Source organism: Tursiops truncatus, chromosome 3 (genome assembly GCF_011762595.2).
Source record: "Tursiops truncatus isolate mTurTru1 chromosome 3, mTurTru1.mat.Y, whole genome shotgun sequence".
NCBI classification, from domain to species: Eukaryota; Metazoa; Chordata; class Mammalia; order Artiodactyla; family Delphinidae; genus Tursiops; species Tursiops truncatus.
The window spans coordinates 163,762,621-163,785,722 of NC_047036.1; the positions used below are offsets into that span (position 1 = coordinate 163,762,621).

Below are 23,102 nucleotides of genomic sequence, written 5' to 3' on the forward strand. Positions count from 1 at the left end.
GGATTTGGGGCAAATTTAAGAGGGTCCTTTAGCCTCACATTACAAGGCACTGGGGAAGGGACTGCTGGTCCCTGAGACCAACGCCTACAGATACATTCCCAGTGGCTGGCGAGGTCACTGGTGGAATTTTTCAACCTGCTTCTGCATTTGATGACAAGGAGCCTTTTCTGGATGGGGCCGGGGCCAACTTCTGTCCCCGTAATACTCAGCAATCCCAGTGCCTGGGTTGCATCGCACCAAAGCCCCATAGTCCTGCGCCAGCTGTCCCCACCTAATAAGAAATATTGGAAGGGGGGGAACCTCATTATATAACCACGCCCATGCACCTGGGCCGGACAATGTGAGGGGCTGTGCACGTGAAAGTTTAAAGGCCTACAAACAGGCCAGTGAGCTGGGAAGACTGCACAAGCCACATCCAAGCCACACATAGGCCGGTGAACAGTGATGACCGTCTCCGGTTGTGTTCAAATCCCTCTGGGTTTTAATTCAATCCGCTGTCGCACGTGTTGTGGACAGAGTTTACATGCAGTTTTACACTTACGCATATTTAAGAAACCTTGTCACAAAAATAATTTTGGGCAGCAGCATTGGTGTCCTTGAAAAATTTTTCCCTTAAAAGGGCTCCTTTGCCAAATTCGAGAAGCCCTCGACGGGCCCATCTGTGAAACGGTTTTTTAAGCAGTGGTCCTTCAAGTGAGAAGGGTTCTGGGCCTCCTTCAACCATATAGTTTCTGTTTTATCTCCTTTATGGTTGAACAAAGGATTCAGCTATTCTGAGGGGAAAAAAAAAAAAAAAAAGTCTGAAACTTGCTGATGTGCCTTTTTTTTTTTCTCCTGGCCAGAAAAGTCTGAGCTCTGTTTCCGGGCTGCTCAAAAACGGGGTCGGGCGCCCTCTGCTGGACAAAGCAGCAAATGGTGGGCTCCAATTCACTGAGAGCCCAGCTCTCACCTCCTCCAGCTGGGGGGAGGTAGATCATGACCTTGAGGGTGGGCTAAGATGAGGAGAGAGAGGGACTCATCCCAGGCACTAAATTTAAAGGGGTCCCCCCAAAACTCAGTAAACCAGTAATATTATAATGCATTGTTTTTTTGTTTTTCTCCTGTTTTGGCCACACCGTGCAGCATGCGGGATCTTAGATCTCTGACCGCCAGGGAAGTCCCTGCATTGTTTTTAAAAATCAAAATTAATGCCAACGGGAATTCCCTGGTGGCCCAATGGTCAGGATTCCACGCTCTCACTGCTGAGGGCTCAGGTTCAATCCCTGGTCAAGGAACTAAGATTCCACAAGTCACGCAGCACGGCCAAGAAAAAAGAAAAGAAAAGAAAAGAAAAATTAATGCCGATACCTCATGGTGACCAAAATAGCAAAACTTTTAGGAAAACAGGATCTGACTATACACTTTGCAAGATTCTGCCTCACTGAGACACTGGCTCCGAGCAAACTTTATTTACTAGAACAGGTGGCTGACCCCACATGCCATAGTTTGAGGATTCAATTTTTTAAAAAAAATACTGCATTAAAATATTACTTGAATCTTGGGTATTTTGGTGCCCCCTTTATTTATTTATTTTTAAAAAATATTTATTTATTTATTTGGCTGTTCCGGGTCTTAGTTGCGGCACATGGGATGTTCGTTGCCATATGCAGGATCTTTTAGTTGCAGCATGCAAAATCTTTAGTTGTGGCATGCAGGGGTGGGTCTTTCTTTAGTTGTGGCCTGCGGGGGTCTTTAGTTGAGGCATGCGAACTTAGTTGTGGGATGCAGGATCTAGTTCCCTGACCAGGGATCAAACCCAGGCCCCCTGCATTGGGAGCTCAGAGTCTTACACACTGGACCACCAGGGAAGTCCCTGGTGCCCCCTTTAGATGCTGCCCCAGGGAGTGCCTGACCTGCCTCATGCTAGTCCTGGCCGTGTTGGGCAGACACCTGAAAAAGCCCATGTGATCCCCACTATTCCAGGAAGGTGGGTGGGCACTGTTATTAGCTCCATTTTATAGGTAGGGAAACTGAGGCTTCCACCATGCCAGAGACAGTGAGAAAAGGAGCCAAGACTAAATCCACTCTGTCTCTTCACCAACATGCTCATATCAATGAACCGGGGCCAGGGTGACCCCAGCCTTTACCTTGTTGGGACATCGTCACTGACTCTGCCGTGGTGAGCTCAGGACTGGCTGTGCGCTTCGGACCCACGGTTGTCGAGTTGACTGTGGAGGGCCTCCAGGTGGTCACTGCAGGTTCAGTCTCTGAAAGAATAAACAGTTCCTGAGTGCCCTGCAGCTTGAGCCCCACTGATAGCTGCGCTGCTGCTGACAACGGATAGGAAGCAAGTGCCATGGGCCACAAAGAAATAACTGAAGATAAACGCACTGAAAATACAAACCCACCAATATCTATGTTATTATATTACACGTTGTTTTTCAAAAGGAAGATTCCTAAGTGTTACAGACACACTGGCCCCAAATGGAGACTTTCTCTGAGGATGAGGAGAATCAAAAGGGGGCCACCTTCTCCCTCAGTGTCTGCAACTAAAATCAGTCCCGGGCTTCCCTGGTGGCGCAGGCAGTCATTAAGAGTCCACCTGCCAACGCAGGGGACACGGGTTAGAGCCCTGGTATGGGAAGATCCCACATGCCGCAGAGCAACTAAGCCCGTGCGCCACAAATGCTGAAGCCCGCGCGCCTGGAGCCCATGCTCCGCAACAAGAGAAGCCACTGCAATGAGAAGCCCGCGCACCGCAATAAAGAGTAGCCCCTGCTTGCCGCAACTAGAGAAAGCCCGCGTGCAACAGCAGAGACCCAACGCAACCAAAAATAAACAAAATAAGTAAATTTATAATAAATAAATAAAATAAAACCAGTCCCTCCCCCACCCAAGAGGTCTGGGAAAGAGAGAACTAGACCTTACAGGTGAACTGAGTCCATCTCCCTGCGAGGCACAGTGCTGATGCACCCAGCATTTGAGAAAGGCCTTACAAGGGCCTCCTGGGGCCTCACTCTCCCATTTGATGGATGAGTAAAGTGAGGGTCAGGAAGGTCCGGCTGCTGGGCTGACCTGCAAGGGTGGCAGGAGGCAGACTGGTGCCCCCACCTGCAAGGCAGCTTCTCATGTCCTCGGCCAGCCGCGTGCCATCGGGGCAGGCACAGGTGAACCTGGGCGAGCGGGGGTTGATCTGCGGGGCTGGCAGACACAGGTACTGGCAGCCACCGTTGCGGAGGGCAGTCCTCTCACACCAGTTCACCCCTGTGGCGGAAAAGGCAGGGAGGCAGGGTGAGAACGAGGTCAGAAAATTTCTAGAAAATTCCAGAGCGCCGGCAGGGACGTGGAGGTGGGGGTGGCCATCCCATCTTTACCTCTCGGCTGCGTGAGGTTGTGGAAAAGGACGATGTCCTCTGGAGAAAGCAGGTTTTCTGCCATCAAATTAATGTCCGAGCCCGTGAGGCGGTTGGCACTGAAAATGGCTTCATTGACAATATCCGTCCAAAATACTTTATCCTACATGGGAGTTAAGGAAGATGACAGATCCCATCAACCATGGGGCTGGGACACAGACCACTGTCTCCACACCCCTTGAAGTTACTGGGGTTCTCTGGGGAACAAGCAGTGCTGGGTGGTAGCATCATTTCTTTTTTCTTTTTCTTAAAAAAATTTTTAATTGTGGGGACTTCCCTGGCAGTCCAGTCGTTAAGACTGCACGCTTCCAGTGCAGGGGACGTGGGTTCGATCCCTGATCAGGGAACTAAGATCTCACATGCCAAGCAGCGTGGCAAAAAAATAAAAATAAAAATAAAAAATAATAATAATTGTGTAAAATACACATTATGTAAAATTTACCATCTTAACCATTTTTAAGTGTCCAGTTCTTTGGCATTAAGTATATTCACATTGTTGTGTCCACCATCCATCTCTAAAACTTTTTCATCTTCCCAAATTAAAACTCTGTCCCCATGAAACACTCACTCCCCATACCCCTCCCCCAGCCCCTGGCGCCCACCATTCTACTTTCTGTCTCTATGAATCTGACTCCTCTAGGGACTCAAATGAGTGGAATCACACAGTATTTGTCTTTTTGTGCCTGGCTTATTTTACTGAGCATAATGTCCCCAAGGTTCATCCATGTTATAGCAGGTGTCAAAATCTCCTTCCTTCTTAAGGCTGAATAATATGTCATTGGATGGATGGACCGCATTGTGTTTATCCAGTCATCCACTGATGGACACTTGGGTTGCTTCCAACTCTTGGCTTTTGTGGATCGTGCTGCTTGAACGTGGGTTTACGAATACAGTGGACCCTTGAACAACATGCATTTGAACTGCGTGGATGTTTTTCAGTAGTAAATACACGATTCCCAGCTGGTTGAATCCACGGATGTGGAACTACAGATACCAACAAACCCTGGATACGGAGGACCGACTCTAAACTATACTCAGATTTTCGACTGTGTGAAGGGTCAGTGCCCCAAACCCCACGTTGTTCAAGGGTCAACTGTACAGCAACATTCTTTAGAGCAGAGTTTCCCCACTGGGATGCTATTTAGGGCCACATAAGCCTTCCTGATGGGCACCCCCATTCTCTTGCAGGGTGTTGAGCAGCATCCTTTTGTTTTGGCCTTGACTCACGGCTTGCAGGGATCTTAGTTCCCCGTCAAGGGATGGAAGCCGGGTCCCCTGCAGTGGAAGTGCTAATTCCTAACCACTGGACTGCCAGGGAAATCCCTAATTCCTGGTCTAAGACCTCTTCATGGTCACCAGCAGTTTTCTGACCTAGTCTGGGCTTGAATGACTACACGATGTGTGTGGACCTGTTAGCAGGAGCGCTCGCGCCTTGTACGTAAGTGATGCTCAGTCAGCAGCACTTGACCGTGAATTCCCGCAAGCACGGAAGCAGCGACCGCTTGCCCCCAGCACCCACCTCAAAGATGGCCAAGGAGAAGGGGTGCGCCAGCTTCTTCTTGTCCTCCAGGATGGTCTTCCGGTTGCCCCCGGTGACATCAATGCTGGAGATGGAGTGCAGCTTGGAGTCGACCCAGTACAGGCGGCCGCTGGAAAGATCTAGAATCCAAGATGGGGGTGGGGGGGGACAAGGAGTGGTCACACGTGATGCGGGGGGCGGTGCTTGGGGCTTGGGCACGCTGCTCCCCACAGGAGGGAGACCCCCAAGGACCCAGCAGAGATGCGCCCAGGAAAGCAGTTCAGACCCTGCCCCCATCCCCCCCCCCCCATGTGTGAGCCTGAACCGCATGCAGGTATGTGGGGGAATGGGAGCTGAGTTTCAGGTTATAAAATCTCAGGGAGGCCCGTGGCCATTTCCTCTCTTCCAGACTGTGCCTGACCCCACAGGACCACTGTGCTCCCAACATACCCAGGGTGATGCCATTGGGCCACTGGATGTCCTCCGTCACCAGCGAGTAAACGTCCACGCCATTCAGGCCCCCCTTCTTGATCTTAGCGGGGGTTCCCCAGTCTGTCCAATACATGAAGCTGGTGGGACAGCGGGAAGGACAGACAGGAGGACATCAGGGAGGGAGGCTCTGCCTACCCAGAAGAGCTGCTTGCCCCTGAAGCAGCCAGGCCAGGACTCCCAGTTGGTTCTGGGGAGACCCTGGATGGGTTCTTTCTGCTTCCCTGACCTTGCTGCCCTCAAGACCCACACCTGGTGAGACCTGGCAGGATTTGGAGGACGTTTGAGAACAAAGGGAGGTTTTCATTCCAATGTTGGGACTGAGGCCCTGGAATCTGCACCCTGAACACTGCTTTCTAAGGGTTTTTTATAAATTTGGGGGGGGGGTAATTTTTTGGCTTTTTAAATACATATATATATATATATATATATATATATACACACACACACACACACACACACACACACCCCTACATATACATACATGTATATACACACACACACACAAAGAGAGATTTTTTTAAATTGTGGTAAAACACACATAACATAAAATTTAGCATTTAACCATTTTTAAGTATACAATTCAATGGCATTAAGTACATTCACACTGCTGTGCAGCCATCACCACCATCCATCTCTAGAACTTTCTTTTCTCCCCAAACTGAAACTGTCCCCATTAAACACTGACTCCCCATCCCCCTCCCCCAGCCCCTGACACCCACTCTCCTACTTTCCGTCTCTATGGATCTGACTCCTCTAGGGACTTCGCATAACTGGAATCATACAGTATTTATCCTATTGTGACTGGCTTATTTCACTAAGCATAATGTCCTTAAGGTTCATCCATGTTGTAGCAGGTGTCAGATTTCCTTTTTAAGGCCGAATGAAGTTTCGCTGTATGCGTATGCCACACTTTGTTTATCTAAATCCTCTGCAGATGGACACTTGGCTACTGTGAATCATGCTGCTAAGAACACGGGTGTACAAACATCTGTTTCTGTCCCTACTTTCAATTCTTTTGGATCCATACTTACAAGTGGATCTCCAAGGGCTTTTATTTTCTTTCTTTCTTTCTTTTTTAAATCTTAATTTATCTTATTTTATTTATTTTTGCCATATCCTGCAGCATGCAGGATCCCCGACCAGGGATTGAACCTGTGCCCCCTGCAGTGGCAGCTCGGAGTCTTAACCACTGGACCTCCAGGGAAGTCGCTCCAAAGGCTTTTAAACATCTGAAGAGATGCTCAGGCTAACTCACAAGTGACCTAATACAAATTAAAACTACCCTGGAATACACCCTCCCCATCATGATTACAAAGATGGAAAACCCTTTGGTGAGAGTGTGGGGAAACGGGTCCTAGGGTGCGCCTCTGGCGGGAGGGTCAGTATCACAATGTTTGCTTGGAAGGACAATTTGAGGCTATGTCCATGTAAGTACCCTCAGACCTATTTGTAATCCAAATTCTAGAATGTTATCCTGCAGATAAACTGCAGCGACTCACCTTCAAAGGCATTCAAAGGTATTCATGGCTACTTTGTATGAGGCAGGGGGTAAAAACCTAAATTTCCAGGGGCTGGAGAGCAGTTTAAATAAATCATGGCCCATCGGGTTGGCAGGGAAGGAAACCCATAGGCCAAATGAAAGAGCCAGGTCGGGCAAAGAATTCCATGCTATTGGGGGTGGGGAGAAGAAACACAAAAGCAGAGCACTTGGGGACTCCCTGGCGGTCCAGTGGTTAAGACTCTGAGCTTCCAGGCACGGGTTTGACCCCTGGTTGAGGGAACTACGATCCTACAAGCCATGCAGCGAGGCAATCAATCAATCAATAGCAGAGCACACAACACGCATCTAAGTGGAGCGTGTGGGACTTCCCTGGTGGTCCGATGGGTAAAACTCCCCACTCCCAATGCAGGGGACCCGGGTTCAGTCCCTGGTCGGGGAACTTAGATCCCACATGCATGCTGCAACTAAGAAGTCCGCGTGCTGCAACTAAGACCTGGCGCAGCCAAATAAATAAATATTTTAAAATAAATAATTATAAGTGGAGTGTGTCGGGGAGGGTGTCTCTCTCTGCTGGCAGTAGGGTGGACCGGGTGACCCTCCACCAAATGAGAGCATTAGTCTTGATTGATGAGGACCTGACATGCCCACCTTCACCCCAAGGGGGGTCTGTGCGTTCTGAGCCACGGACACCATGCAAGGACAGCCAAGTGCGCCTTTGCCAACATTTTCTCCCTGAGGCCCAATGCTCCCTTTTCTCCAGTTATTGCAGCCAGAACATCCTGCCCATCCTGGGGTTGTGAAATGCCACACATGATGTACCGGGGCAGCTGGTGTGTGCTGCAGGTGCAGGGTACGTGTGACAGAGGACAGAGGCTTTCCGCCGGGGGACACGGGTCCCTGGGGACACTGGAGCTGCTGAGTCAGCCACGGGGCCTGCGGACCCCGAGGAGGGTGATCCACGGGCGGTGATCTGTCAGTCGGCTAACATTGTCCCAGAGCGTTTTTAAACATCTCTGCAATCCCGTCTCAGTGTAGGATACTCTGCCGTATAATACACTGGAATTTAAATTTCTAACTTCTAACAAGTGTTCATTTCTAATATAAATTTTTTTTTTTTGCCGCACCTCCTGGCACTGGGATCTTAGTTCCCCTACCAGGGATTGAACCCACGGCCCCTGCAGTGGAAGCATGGAATCCCAACCACTGGACCGCCTGGAAGTCCCTCTAATATCAATTTAAATCAGTATTTTATCTCTGATTTTGGATTCTATTCCATAGGGCAGGGCTTTTCAGGGTCTGATTCCACCTCAGGTGACACAGAAGACATGGTGGGGCATCAACCCCCAGGGCCCCCATAGGATGGGTGGGGAGGCCCACATTCTGGGCCTTGTTCTTTTTTTTTTTTTTTTTTTTTGCGGTACGCGGGCCTCTCACTGTTGTGGCCTCTACCGTTGCAGAGCACAGGCTCTGGACGCGCAGGCTCAGCGGCCATGGCTCACGGGCCCAGCCGCTCCGCGGCATGTGGGATCCTCCCGGACCGGGGCACGAACCTGTGTCCCCTGCATCGGCAGGCGGACTCCCAACCACTGCGCCACCGGGGAAGCCCTGGGCCTTGTTCTTTTCTGACATCGAGAGCATCCCGGGGTTCGGGACAGCCCGCATCCAACTCAGTCTGGTCTACCTCAGCACAAACCTCCCCCCACCTGGAGCCCTAATCGGTTCATGAACCCCACCCGTGTTCTTTGTGCCCCCAGCCCTGGGAATACCCACCCGTGGATGGGATCCACCACAATGGCCCGTGGCTTGGAGCCTTTCTCTTGGAAGAGCGTCTTCCTCTTCACACCCTTGGTGTCAGCCACTGAGACGGTGCCCAGGATGGAGTCAGTCCAGTATATGTTGCTGTGGATCCAATCCACTGCCAGCCCATCGGGGGCCTGGAGATCCTCGCTGATGACAGTGTCGTAGGAAGAGAAGCTGGAGGCTCTGTTGATCTGGGCGCTGAGGGGAGAGGAGGAGAGTGTCAGCTCCAGGGGCCCTCAGTCCACTCAGGGACTGGGGCTGCACGGGGCGGGGCCCAGGCTCACCTGTAGATCTTCCTCTGGGACAGGTCGGACCAGTAGATTCTGTTGCTGGCCACCTCCGTGTCCAGGGCGACCACATTCTTCAGGTTGGGAATGACGCTGGCGTACTCGCTGCGGTCCAGAGTCATCTTCCTCACTTCGTGGCGGTTGGTGAAGAAGAGGTAGGCGATGGTGCCTGGGGAGCCAGGAAGGGGAGTTCAGGAGAGTGAAAGGGACCCTGGCCTCCACTGTCACCCTGCAGGGTCTGACTGAATCAGGGGAGACACCAGGATGCCTGCCTGGGGTATTAACAAAGTGGTTCTGATGTGGATCGGGGAGGACATGGTAAATGACTCACTTCAAATGCAAACTAACCAGCCCACACCCCGCCACATCCTTTACTGGGGTCTCACACTCTTGCCCACTATCCACCTTCCCTAGTCACCCCAGGGACAGGTGCCAGACAACAAGGGCCAGCGTCTATTCCCCAGAGACCACGGAAATTATTCAAACTCGCCTGTTCCTTCCCACAGAAACCACAATAAAGGCTCTCCCACAACCCCGGTTTGGTCTGTTGGCCTCACCATAGCTGAATAATAGTAAAACCTACATTTGAAGACATCTGGGCCCCAGCATTTTACATTGAAGAACGTAAAGATGAAGAAATGATAACGGCAAATGTAAACAAAGTGATTCCTAATGTCAGGGAATTCTGCTTAGTGCTTTTCCTACGTTTTTCTCTCATTGACCCTCACCCTCCTAACAGGCAGCGGCTGTTGTCAGCTCCCTGTACAGATAAGGGAATTAAGGCTCAGAGAGAAGTGACTTGCCCAAGGTCACACAGCTAGTGGGTGGTAGAGCTGGGATTCGAACCTGGGTCACTTTGACTCTGGGGGCTGTGCTATAACCATGACATCAATATCCACCAACACACCGAGCCTTCTACAACTGACCCCTGTCAGAATATCCCTTCCCACGACACCATTCCAGCTGGGATGGCATCTGTAGGGACCTGACCCTACAGAATGGGATGAAAATGAAATCTCAAATCCTGGAGGGCTTCACACATGGGGATGTAACAGAGGGAAGCCAGGGAGCTGTCAAAGGGATGATGACTGAGAGGTCCTAGGGGAAACAGCTCTAAAATATTTCTGCAAAACTGGCCCTCATTTGGAATCACACTGCAAGAGCAGAACATGACAGAAGACAAAGGATGTTTGGGTGACCTGTCAACTTCACCAGGACAGCTATGCCTCCAAAACCATGGGATCCCTTGATCTAGGTGATTCTAAGAATTAGTGCATGGTTGCAGTTCTAACCTAAACGTCAGGTAGAAGAAACTCAGTGATTTGTACTATTTTGTTTCATTATGAACAATTATATTTTGGTCTCTTTTCAATGGATTTACTGTTTTTGATATAAGTTCCTTTAGCTGGAGGGGGTGCAGGCTGTTCAGGCCATGGCTTTCCACTTCTTGTGCCCTGAAGCCCCTCATGGGACTGGGGGCTACAAACCATCCCCCACGGGATTGATCTGCATCTTCAGAGAAGCTGGACAGGTGTGGGCAGCTCCCTAGCCCGATTCCTAACTAGGCTGTGGTGTTCACCTACCAGAGGCCTCCGGAGCAGATGGTCTACCCCCGGGTCACTGCAGTCGGTGCAAAGTTCAGATGATAAAATTCCCCACCACGTTCGTTCCCTGTCCCGCCGCCTCCCTGCACTCACCCACGGCCTTGCAGGCCTTGGTGAGGGGCTCCAGCTGGAAGCCCTCCTCACACTGGCACTTGTAGCTGCCCTCGAGGTTCACGCAGAGCTGGCTGCAGGCGTCTGGGTCCTGACACTCGTCGATGTCTGCGGGATGGGACACAGAGAGATTTGGGGCATCTTCCTCACGGGGTGCAGATGGAGCCATGGGCTCTGACCAAAGGCCGTGCATCCCAGTGGCAAATGGGGAACAGCTCATCAAATGGGGGATAGCTCATCCCCTCTGGGGAAGACCTCCAGAGCCGGGGACTCTGACCAACAAAATCTTGGAAACAGCCAAGTGTCACCTCTAACAGTGACCCCGACCTCACCATTCACCTCAGGGCACAGCCAGCAGGGCCAAGCTGAGTCAGCTGAGATTTCTTTCTTAATTATTAATCCCCAAAGGCCAGAAGCAAGTCCTCCCTGAGAGCCAAGCCGGCGACAGTTGGCCTGTGCACCTGGCCTCCTACCAGCCCTGTACAGAGGGGACGGTGCCCACGCCCACTTAATGGATGGGAAAACGGAGGCTGAGGGCTTGACCTTCCCCATGTCCAGGGAAAGGGCCGGGGCTCGGGAATCACCTTCACATCTGTGCTTGTCCACCAGCTGGAAGCCCTCAGGACACAGGCACTCGTAGCCGATCTTGAGGTCGTTGCAGATGTGGGAGCAGCCGCCCTTGTTGTCCAGACACTCGTTGGTCCCTGTGCCAGGTGGGGGATGGGGACCGGTCACACTCTTGCCTCCAGCCACCACTCTCCCGCCACCCTGTGCTATTTCGCCGTCATCATTATAATCACCACAATGACTGTGCAGCTGCAGAAGTACCATGACTCCTAAGACGACTCAGCCACTGTCACATGGGACGCCATGGATGAACCACGAGGATGTTATACTGAGTGAAATAAGCCAGGTATAGAAGGACAAATACTGCACTATTCCACCTTGAGGCCCCTATTGGAGTAAAATTCATAGGGACAGAAGGGAGGATGGTGGGTGCAGAGGCTGGGGGAGGGGGAGGGGGACTTAGTGTTTAACGGGGACAGAGTCTCAGTTCTGCAAGATGAAACAGTTCTGGAGATGGATGGTGGTGATGGTTGCACGACAACGTGAATGTACTTAAAACACTACTGAACTTCACTAAAAATGGTTACGATGGTAAATTTTTATGTTTTTTTAACCGTAATTACAATTTTTTTAATTATAAAAAATAAAAGTCGGGGCTTCCCTGGTGGCGCAGTGGTTGAAAGTCCGCCTGCCGATGCAGGGGACCCAGGTTCATGCCCCGGTCTGAGAGGATCCCACATGCCATGGGGCGGCTAGGCCCGTGAGCCATGGCCACTGAGCATGCGCGTCCGGAGCCTGTGCTCCGCAACAGGAGAGGCCACAGCAGTGAGAAGCCCGTGTATCGCAAAAAAAATAAAAAATAAAAGCCACATACAACTTCCTACAGTTACATATATTAACCCATTTAATCCTCCCTACAACCCTAAAGGCAAGGGAACTACAGCTGGGGAAACTGAGGCATGGCCAGATTAAATGACCTGCCCAAGATCACAGCACTGGACTCGAACCCAGGGCACTCGGCTCCAGAATCTATGCTCTTACCCTCTGTACCAGGCATGGGCCAAAGCCAGCCCTCCACCTGCTCTTACACAGCTAAGAAGGGTTTTTACATTTAAAAATAGTTGAAAAATAAGAATCGAAAGCAAAATGGTATTTCATGAAAAAGTTCTATGAAATTCAAGTTTCTGTATCCATAATAAAAGATTCCTTGGAGCACGGCCCCAGGCATTCATATGCACGTGTATGCATCTGTATGGCTGCTCTTCTGCTACAATGGCCAAGTTGAAGAGCTGTGACACAGACCTTATGGCCTGTAAAGTCCAAAATATGGGTCATAGCACTGCTAAAACTACACGCATTGCATCATTTGATCCCCAGCAGCCCTAGGATGTGGGAGCAGTTACTGTCCCATTTTACAGCTGGGAAAACTACGGCTTAGAAAGCCAATCCACTTATCCCCAGCACCCCCCCCCCTCACCATCTGTCTCACCCCACAGCACTTGTGGGCCTGGGTGGGCCAGCCCCTCGCAGCACCGCAGCACCCACGTCTGGGTCCCACCCCTGCTCTGCCAGCTGCCCGCACCCTGGGGCTCACCGCACTCCTTGAGGGGTTCGTCCGACCAGTCTCGGCAGTCCCTGACTGAGTTGCACACTTTGTCCAGGGAGATGCACTCGCCGCTTTGGCACTTGAACTTGTTGGGTCCCTCACACAGAGTCACTATGAGAGCCACAGAGGAGGATCAGGTGCTTCTGAGCAGCAGGAGCCCACTTAGTGCTTTTTATTAATATGATAGCTTATTCATGCAAGAATAGATGCAAACGTATTTGGTAATAAAACAGAATAATTATTGAACGTCTGTGAAGCCTCCACTCAGCTTAAGAATTAGAATGTCACCAAGAGCAGGGGCTGGGAAACTCTGGCCCACTGCCTGTTGGTTTAAATAAAGTTTTATTGGCACACAGCCCTGCCCATTCATTTACATATCATCAGCGGTGGATTTCACGCTATAATAGCAGAGTCCAGTAGTTGTAATTGAGACTATGGCCCACAAAGCTGAAAATACTTACTATCTGGCCTGTACCATTGGGCCCTGACAGAGACTATTATAGTGGTCTTTGCCATCCCATCCCCCTACTCTCTGCTACCCCCAGAGGTAATGATAGTCTTGAATTATGGGTTTACCATTTCCTTATTTTTTCATTAATCATTCTATCAAACATGTATGAATGAACAATATATTGTTGAACTCTGCTTGTTTTTGAGTATGATATAATAACTGTACCCAGTAAATTCCTACAACTTCCTTCTTGCTCCCAACCCCAAGGTTATGAGGTTTGCCTGGGCTGCAGACAAGGGCTGTAGCCTCATTTCCTCAGCTGTATGGTATTCCACTATGTGCCGTTTAAAATTATTTCCATATACCCCTGTTCACAGCAGCACTATTCACAACAGCCAAGGGGTGGAAGCAACCCAAGTATCCATCCACAGATGACTGGATAAACAAAATGTGGTCCATCCATACAATAGAATGTTATTCAGCCTTAAAAAGGGAGGAAATTCTAACACCTGCTACCACATGGATGTACGTTGAAGACATCATGCTCAGTGAAATAAGCCAGTCACACAAAGACAAATACTGTGTGATTCCACTTACATGAGGCCCCTAGAGGAGTCAAATTCATAGAGACAGAAAGTAGAATGGTGGGTGCCAGAGGCTGGGGGAGGGGGAGGGGGAGTGAGTGTTTCACGAGTACAGAGTTTCAATTTGGGAAGATGAAAAGAGTTCTGGCAATGGATGGTGGTGACGGTTACTTAGCACTACTGAATTGACCCTTAAAAATGGCTAAGATAAAAAAAAAAGGTTAAGACGGTAAATTTTATGTTATAGGTATTTTACCACAATTAAAAAAATACTTTGGGACTTCCCTGGTGGCACAGTGGTTAAGAATCCACCTGCCAATGCAGGGAACACGGGTTCAATCCCTGGTCTGGGAAGATCCCACATGCTGCGGAGCACTAAGCCTGCGAGCCACAGCTACTGAGCCTGTGTCTAGAGTCCGCGAGCCGCAACTACTGAGCCCCTGTGCCATAACTACAGAAGCCAGTGCACCTAGAGCCCGTGCTCCGCAACAAGAGAGGCCTCCGTAATGAGAAGCCTGCGCACCACAACAAAGAGTAGCCCCCACTGGCTGCAACTAGAGAAAGCCCACGCACAGCAACGAAGATCCAACACAGCCATAAGTAAATAAATAAACAAATAAATAAATAGATAGATAAATAAATACGTATTTTTTTTTAATTAATTCTACTGCTGATGAACATTTGGGTTGCTTCCAGTGTTTTGCTGTTAGGACAGTGCTGCTCTGCCTGTTCTAGAGCTTTTCTCCCAGTGCAAGTTTCCCAGGAGCGGAACTGCTATGTTGTAAATTCAGCAAAGTGCTTTACATGGAATCGTACTGTGCATGTAACTGAGCTCAGGGACATGAGCTCTGTACACTCCGACCGCATTAAATCTCACAGTCCTGAAGTAGGTGCTTACATTTTGCCCATTTGGCAGATAAGTGGACGTGAGGCTCAGAGAGGTCAAGTAACTTGCCCAAGGACACACAGGAGGCTTCTCCCTTGTCTGGGATGCACCATGCTCATCCCCCTACATCTCCCCATGGCCCTGGACCCTGGCGGGACAGAGCTCACCATTGATGCAGCCCAGCTCGTCGCTCAGGTCCTTACAGTCATACTCCCTGTCGCACTGCCGGCTGCCGTGGATGCAGGTCCCATCTGAGCACTGGAACTCGTCAGGCCGGCAGGTGGCCACAGCTGGGAAAGACAGAGCCAGGTGTGGAAAATAAGAAAGTGGGCAGGAAAGCACCCTAACACAACCGTTTTCTTAGACTTTTCTCCAGTCTGTCCTCGTATGCAGGAAATTCATTAAAAAGCTGGCAGAGCCAACAGGCCATTCTCTGCAGAAAAGCAGTGATGTGGTCCCAACCCAGACAGAGGCACGGCCAGGTAAGCTATGATAAATCATATCAATACCACTGAGTATCATACAGCCCCTCAAATGACTCACACTGCAAACGTAAAACATGTTTCAGTTGACACTACCTAAAAAGGCCATTACAATGAAATCTTGGCGGACACACGTGATGACTAGAATAGGGTCATTCTAACCACGGTCCAGACCTTGACCTCCAACAGGTTTTTGCTTTACCCTAATTCATTAAGCTCTAAGCTTAAGTTTTCTGCACTTTCCCATGGGTTACATTTCACTATCAAAATGTTTACAATTTGAAAATTCGATTTCAGGAGGTCAGTGAAAAAAGATGATAAATCTATGGGCAGAATGATCCTCCCCACCCACCTTTTTAAAAGTATGCAAACGGGCTTCCCTGGTGGCGCAGTGGTTGAGAGTCCGCCTGCCAATGCAGGGGACACAGGTTCGTGCCCCGGTCCGGGAAGATCCCACATGCCGCGGAGCGGCTGGGCCCATGAGCCATGGCCACTGCGCCTGCGCGTCCGGAGCCTGTGCTCCACAACGGGAGAGGCCACAACAGTGAGTGGCCCATGTACCGCAAAAAAATATATATAAAATAAAATAAAAATATGCAAATGTCTGGAGCTTGTTATTTTCAAGTGTACTTGCTCTGCTGTGACCTAGGTAAAAGAGGAGAATGATCCTACTTTTTGTTTTGCTTTGTGTATTTAGAATGATCCTATTTTTAACCCCTGTGTCTATCTTTGCATTAAGGAAAAAAAAATACAACTGAACATAACTCTCGCAAAACATGCTCTCCGATGAGAGTTCACATGGTGGGGTGATCAGGGATGGGTTCGGGTTCACAGGTGTGTGTCCTCAGAGGGTTACTCTGCCTTTCTGTGCCTCAGTCTCCTCATCTGTAAAGAATGAGGGAAGCGTGCTCTCACAAGTCATGGGGATTAAATGAGTTTGTGTTCAGTTTTATTTGTTTATTTACTTATTTATTTTTTATTTTTGGCCTCGCCGTGGGGCTTGTGGGATCTTAGTTCCCCAACCAGGGACTGAACCCCGGCCCTTGGCAGTGAAAGAGCGGAGTCCTAACCACTGGACTGCCAGGGTGTTCAGTTTTAGAACCGATCGATCACATACAAAGTCTTCAACTGTTTTGTTTTGCCTTATTTATTTTTTGGCTGCGCCAGGTCTTAGTTGTGGCATGTGGGATCTTCACTGCCGCAGGTGGGATCATGCGGGATCTTCATTGCGACATGTGGGGTCTTTAGTTGCGGCATGCGGGATCTAGTTCCCTGTCCAGGGACTGAACCCGGCCGGGTGCACTGGACTCCGCAGGCTGGAAGTCCCTTCAATCGTTTTTAAAAGGTGTAAGAAGTTTTTAAAAAGTCTAATTACGGGACTTCCCTGGCAGTCCAGTGGTTGAGACTCCACGCTTCAAATGCAGGGGGCACAGGTTCGATCCCTGGTTGGGGACTAAGATCCCGCATGCCATGTGGGGCGGCCAAAAAGGAAAAAAATAATAATTAAAAAATAAAATGTCTAATTACACCTATACAGCGATTGCAACTCTGAACACTGTGCACGTGGGCAAAGATGCCAAAGAAACAGAAAGACGAAAACGACCTACATCACTAGCCGTGCAAGAACGGCCCTGATTCAGGGTGCACTGACTCAGGGCCACGTCTTCATCACAGTCGCCACTAACTAACTGTGGCTATTTAAGTTTCAATGAGTTAAAATGAAAGCAACCTAAGAATTCCATCTTTCAGTGGCACCAGCTACACTGGCCAGCGCTCGTGCACTGGGCAGCATCACAGCAAGTTCGATTGGATGGCACTGGATTCTAACCGAGGCCCGCAAAGGCCGATGCTATTGCCCCATCTGCAGGGGAGGAGACCACAGCACAGTGGTCCCTGGCCAAAGGTCACACAGCACAGATGACACCAGCCAGGCCCGGAGCCCAGGATCCTTTCTGGACCCAAATTATACTGCAGGTTGCAGTTTGCTCCCCTGGGCAAAAGAGATTAATTAAATAGGTGTTCCAGACTGAGCACTCTTTGGAGGATAGCTTGTCCTGCATGTGACTGGAAAGACTCGAACATGAAATGGGACCGATTTTCTTGCTATGAGATGTGAAACCATTCAACCACCTAAAGGCACTGCCCCTGCCCCGACTTGGGGGAGCCTGGGGACAGATGAGGGGACCCGTGCGGCGCCCCTACCACAGTTCTCCTCGTCAGACTTGTCCTTGCAGTCGGGGTCGTGGTCGCAGTGCCAGCTGGAGTGGATGCATTCGCCGCTGCGACAATGGAACTCGAGGGCCGAGCAGGGGTTGTTGCCCTGTGTGGGGTCCGACGGCTGAGGGCTCCCGCAGTGCTGCGGCCACTCGTCAGAGCCGTCTTCGCAGTCGGGGTCGCCGTCGCAGGCCCAGAGCTCGGGGATGCAGGTGGAACTGTTGCACTGGAAGCTGGCAGGGCTGCAGGTGGGCACGGGGCAGGACACCTCGTCTGAGCCATCTAAGCAGTCCAGGTCCGAGTCGCAGACGAACTTCGGGGCGATGCACTTGCCGTCATTGCAGCGGAACTCGTCCTGGGAGCACGTCTTGGGGGCTGCGGGGACAGACGGGAGACGACAGCCCGGTCAGCAGGGAGCCTCCCACCACATTCTGACACAAGCCCATTGCACAGATGCAGACACTGAGCCAAGGAGAGGCCAGAGCCCAGTGGTCAGGAGCTCAAGGCAGTGGTCAGGAACCCTGAACACGGAACCGCTGCCCTGGCCGGAAGACTGCCCAGCTCCTGGGCCCCCTCTGTGCTTCAGTTCCCTCATCTGTTCGTGTCTTAAGGCATTGCTGAGGACTTGGGGTATAAAGCTCTCACGTTGGGCTGGGTACATGGGAAGCAGTATGAGTCTGCACAGGGGACTTCCCTGGTGGTCCAGTGGTAAAGAATCCACCGTCCAATGCAGGAGATGCGGGTTCAATCACTGGTTGGGGAACTGAGATCCCGCATGCCGGGGCAGGGGCAACTAAACCCCTGCACCACAACTACTGAGTTCATGAGCCTCAACTAGAGAGCCTGCGTGCTGCAAACTACGGAGCCCATGCACTCTAGAGTCCGCGTGCCACAAGTAGAGAGAGAAAACCCACACGCCACAACTAGAGAGAAGCCTGTGCCCTACAACTACAGAGGAAGAAGCCCCAGCGAGGAAATGAAAGATCCCACATGCTTCAACAAAGATCCTGCATGCCTCAACTAAGACCCAATGCAGTCAAAAAAATAGTGTGCACTGGGAATACAGTCAATATCATATAATAAATTATAATGGAAAAGAATATGAAAAAGAATATATGGGGGCTTCCCTGGTGGCGCAGTGGTTGAGAGTCTGCCTGCCACTGCAGGGGACATGGGTTCGAGCCCTGGTCTGGGAAGATCCCACATGCCGCGGAGCAACAAAGCCTGTGCAGCACAACTACTGAGCCTGCGCTCTAGAGCCTGCAAGCCACAACTATGGAAGCCCACGTGCCTAGAGCCTGTGCTTTGCAACAAGAGAAGCCACTGCAATGAGAAGCCCACACTCCGCAATGAAGAGTAGCCCCCGCACGCCACAACTAGAGAGAGCCTGCGCCCAGCAACGAAGACCCAACGCAGCCAAAAATAAATAAATAAAATAAATTTATTAAAATGTTCCCCAGGGAGCTGTTTCATCAGATGACCACTAACCAAGGTTAGACGTGCATTTCTAAGGTAAATGTAAGCAAACACTCACTTTTTGGGTCTTATGGCTTGTGGGATCTCAGTTCCCCAACTAGGGATTGAACCCTGGCCACGGCAGTGAAAGCCCAGAATCCTAACCACCTGGCCACCAGGGAACTCCCCGTTTTTAGTTTTTTTTAAGACTCTCTTAAGGGTTTTCATATTTTGTGAACTTGAAGATTTGATGTGATCTCAGTTATTTAAGTTTTCCCCAGGATTTTTTGTTTTTTGTTTTTTAAAGGGCCTTATTTTGTTAAAAAAAAAACAACCTATGCAATTGAAAATGAAATTATAAACAATGAATAAAATCAAAGAGACAAGACAGAACCAACTGCAAAGTGCCTTCCCCTCCAAGACTCTCGGCCTGTTTCTTCACAGAACCCTCAGTTTGGGGAACAAACTCTGACCTTAGCCAGGAACCCGGTCAGGTCACTTGGACTAAACCAGGACCCACGGGCCACCAGGCCAGTGACTCCACTTACGACAGCCTTCCTCGTCTGAGCCGTTCTCGCAGTCCAGCTGGCCGTCGCATCTCCAGGACTCAGGAATGCAGCGATTGACATGGCCCCCACAGCTGAAGTCCCCCGTCTTGCAGGTGACAGACACTATGGGAGAAACAGGATTCAGCCTTAACCCAGAGGGAAGACCAACCTGCCTCGCCAGTCCGAGCTTTGCAAGGGAAAAACCCAGAGTTTTCTGACAGGGAGTGCCGAGCCCACTTTTCTGAGTCAAAATGAAGGACATTTAATGGAGCTTGTTTAAAATTAGAAGCTAGGTGCTGCAAAGGTTTTGGAACGAGATGGAGGTGGTGGTTGTACAGCACTGTGAATGTATTCATGCTACTGAACTTTACTTTTTTTAATTTTTAAATTTTTTTGGCTTTTTAAAAATTGAAGTATAGTTGATTTACAATGTTGTGTTAGTTTCAGGTGTACAGCAAAGTGATTCATATAGATATATATATTCTTTTCCATTACGGTTTATCACAGGATATTAAATATAGTTTCCCTGTGCTATACAGTAGGACCTTGTTGTTAATCTATTTTTTATATAGCAGTGTGTATATGTTAATCGCAAACGCCTAATTTATCCCTACCCCCTCCGTCTCAAACTGATCACTTGAAAATGGCTAATTTCTGTTATGTGAATTTCACCTCGATTTACAAAAAAAAAAAAAAAGAGGCTTTAAAGGAAAGTTTCAGTTCCAGTAATACCTTCTCTCTCCATTTCCCAATTCACAGCTGAATACATCAATACACTGGCCAATTTCCACCGAGTCTGTCATCCAGTATCATCAAATCACTTTGCTGTACAGCAGAAATGTTTATTTATTTATTTTTAAAAAAGTGGTTTTTGTTGTGTCATGGCTTGCGGGGATCCCCAAAGAGGGATCCAACACCGGCCCCCTGTAGTGGAAGTGTGGAGTCGTAACCACTGGGCCGCCAGGGAAATCCCTGTACAGCAGAAATTAACACAACGTTGTAAATCAACTATACTTAAATTTTAAAAAAAGAGTGAAAAAAAAAGGTTAGGACGCGTGTCACGCCCAAAGGGGACTCACTGCACGTCTCCTGGGACTCATCGGAGCTGTCCTGGCACTCAGCGCTCCCGTCGCAAACCCACTTGTAGGAGATGCATGTCCCATCTCGGCACTGGAACTCATTTCTCCCACATTTGTCTTCCACTGAGAGAGAAAGAAAGGAGAAGGAAGGATCAGGGTCAGGATTAGAAACGACCATGCTCCCTGTGTCTATTTCCTGCCAACTGAAGAACGAACCAGAAATACAACCTTACTATAACAGTCAAGTTCCCAGGAAATGAAACACGTACAACAAATTAAATTTCATGAACTGAAATGTAAGTATTGTGGAGGATGCAAAGAACACATCCAAAAGAGAGATTTGTCCCCAGTATGAGATTTTGGCATCATGGTTGTTGAGTCCAAAGTATGGATCCATTGGTCTATGGGAATAAAATATTAGAAACTGGGTGTACATTAACAAAGAAAAGAAAATTATTTCGCATATTACAAATCTGTATTGGAAACAGTACCAAGGAAAATTGAGGCTGTAAAAGCATTAAGCTGGAGGAAAAGTTGAAAAGCTTTCTCCAGTAGGTAGAAAGGAACTATAAAGAGATAAAAATTATGAGAAATTATTAATGTAGAGGTCAGTGAGCAGAGATCCAGCAGAAAAGATAATCATATAACTAAAAGTCAGATCAAAAGAAATGGGACAGACACAGTAACAAAAGATCTAATCAAGAGAAAACTTTCCTTAGGAAAACGAAGACTTGGATTTTGAGATAAAAATGAGGACAGCGGCTTCCCTGGTGGTGCAGTGGTTGAGAGTCCGCCTGCCGATGCAGGGGACGCGGGTTCGTGCCCCGGTCCGGGAAGATCCCACGTGCCGCGGAGCGGCTGGGCCCGTGAGCCATGGCCGCTGAGCCTGTGCGTCCGGACCGCAACGGGAGAGGCCACAACAGTGAGAGGCCCGCGTACCGCAAAAAAAAAAAAAAAAAATGAGGACAAAGTAAGTGTTTGGGAAGTTTTCTAAAATATATGATTTTTGCACTTTGGAAAAGAGAACAAAATAATATTGACTGCATTTAGTTTTAGATATCATGCTTTGATTTAGAATGCATTGTTATGTGTGAACTACGATCAAAGCAAACTTTTATTGGTTGGTAAAACCTGGTACTAATCCTTTAATCTCTAAATATAAACTTTGATCCCCTTGGTAATCTAAAGTAATGCGGCCAATAAAAATTATGATCTGGTTCATCTCAGGATAAGGAAATAAGACCAAAAAAAAAAAAAAAAAGAAGCTAGCAAGATTTTCCTGATTAGTCAGATGTTCTGAAGGCAAATAGTATGTAAAATAGAAGTTTTAACTGATGGCTACATTTGTTATATTTTTCATTACCTTTGTAAGAAGATTAAGAATGTCTTTTCTTTTATTAATTTACTTTGAATGTTAGCCATAACCAAATAAAGAGTTTAATGGTTTGTGCAAAACTTATTCATGAGCTCATCTTGCACAAAGGCAATTAATGAACGCATTGTCTGGGAGAAAACTCCAGACAAGAAGAACAGAAGACAGTAGATCCTTTAATGATTCTTCTCATGGGAGAAGTCTCTCCTTCCTTCATTCTGGATATGGGTGAGGAAGATTCAAGATCTTACACACTTTGGGGCTTTTTATGTATTTAGATTTTTTTTTCCTTTGATATTCTCTTTAAACACCCAAAATTTGTTTTTTTTTTTTGTTTTTTTGGGTTTTTTTGCTAATTTATCTGTCCCTCACCCCTTTCCTCTTTGGTAACCATAAGACTGTTCTCTGTGTCTATGGGTCTATTTCTGTTTTGTACATAAGTTCATTTCTATCGTTTTTTTTAAGATTCCACATATAAGCAATATTGTATGATATTTGTTTTTCTCTGTCTGGTTTACTTCACTTAGTATGATAACCTCTAGGTCCATCCATGTTGCTGCAAGTGGCATTATTTCATTCTTTTTTATGGCTGAGTATTAAGGGCAAGGTTAATCATTAGCAATTGGGCACAGAAGGCCACATTTCAAAGGGTGTCCTTGATCATTTTGATTTTTTTTGGCTTGACCTTCTATCATATCTGATTAGGTCTCTTTTTATCTTGTATGTTGAGGGTAGGAGGGGCGAAATGCTCATTAATAGGAATAAACTTGGGACTTCCCTGGTAGTCCAGTGGTTAAGACTTTGCCTTCCAGTGCAGGGGGTGTGGGTTCAATTCCTGGTCGCGGAGCTAGGATCCCACATGCCTCGTGACCAAAACATAAAACAGAAGCATTATTGTAACAAATTCAATAAAGACTTAAAAAAAATAGGAATAAACTTGTCAATGCTGCCATCTAAGATTGGGAAGTTTGCACATTTACATCCACTCACAGCTCATTAGCTTAAACTCAGTCCCATGGCCACACCTAGCTGCAAGGAAAATTGGGAAATTATAGATCCTCTTTTGGGTCGTGTGCCCAGCTAAAACTTGAAGGTCTTAATAATATGGAGAAGGAGGAGGAGAACAGATACTTGGAAACATTCTTCAGTAGT

The 23,102-nt window shown here is 48.5% G+C and overlaps 1 protein-coding gene across 3 annotated transcripts in view; it reads right to left on the reverse strand.

Moving 5' to 3' along the window:
• The window catches only part of LDLR (low density lipoprotein receptor), a 35,870-nt gene that overhangs the window by 4,152 nt on the left and 8,616 nt on the right, over positions 1 to 23,102 (reverse strand). For 2 of the 3 annotated variants that reach the window (XM_033854268.2, XM_073801895.1), the window contains exons 2-15: positions 20,579 to 20,701; positions 19,500 to 19,622; positions 17,485 to 17,871; positions 14,968 to 15,090; positions 12,868 to 12,990; positions 11,291 to 11,410; positions 10,689 to 10,814; positions 8,989 to 9,160; positions 8,675 to 8,902; positions 5,362 to 5,480; positions 4,912 to 5,051; positions 3,354 to 3,495; positions 3,055 to 3,243; positions 2,127 to 2,246 (exon numbers count right to left, since the gene is read on the reverse strand). In XM_033854268.2, coding sequence (XP_033710159.1) covers positions 2,127 to 2,246; positions 3,055 to 3,243; positions 3,354 to 3,495; positions 4,912 to 5,051; positions 5,362 to 5,480; positions 8,675 to 8,902; positions 8,989 to 9,160; positions 10,689 to 10,814; positions 11,291 to 11,410; positions 12,868 to 12,990; positions 14,968 to 15,090; positions 17,485 to 17,871; positions 19,500 to 19,622; positions 20,579 to 20,701 — 2,235 coding nt within the window. The remainder of the gene's footprint in view (positions 1 to 2,126; positions 2,247 to 3,054; positions 3,244 to 3,353; positions 3,496 to 4,911; positions 5,052 to 5,361; positions 5,481 to 8,674; positions 8,903 to 8,988; positions 9,161 to 10,688; positions 10,815 to 11,290; positions 11,411 to 12,867; positions 12,991 to 14,967; positions 15,091 to 17,484; positions 17,872 to 19,499; positions 19,623 to 20,578; positions 20,702 to 23,102) is intronic. The other variant, XM_033854269.2, reaches the window with a different exon arrangement.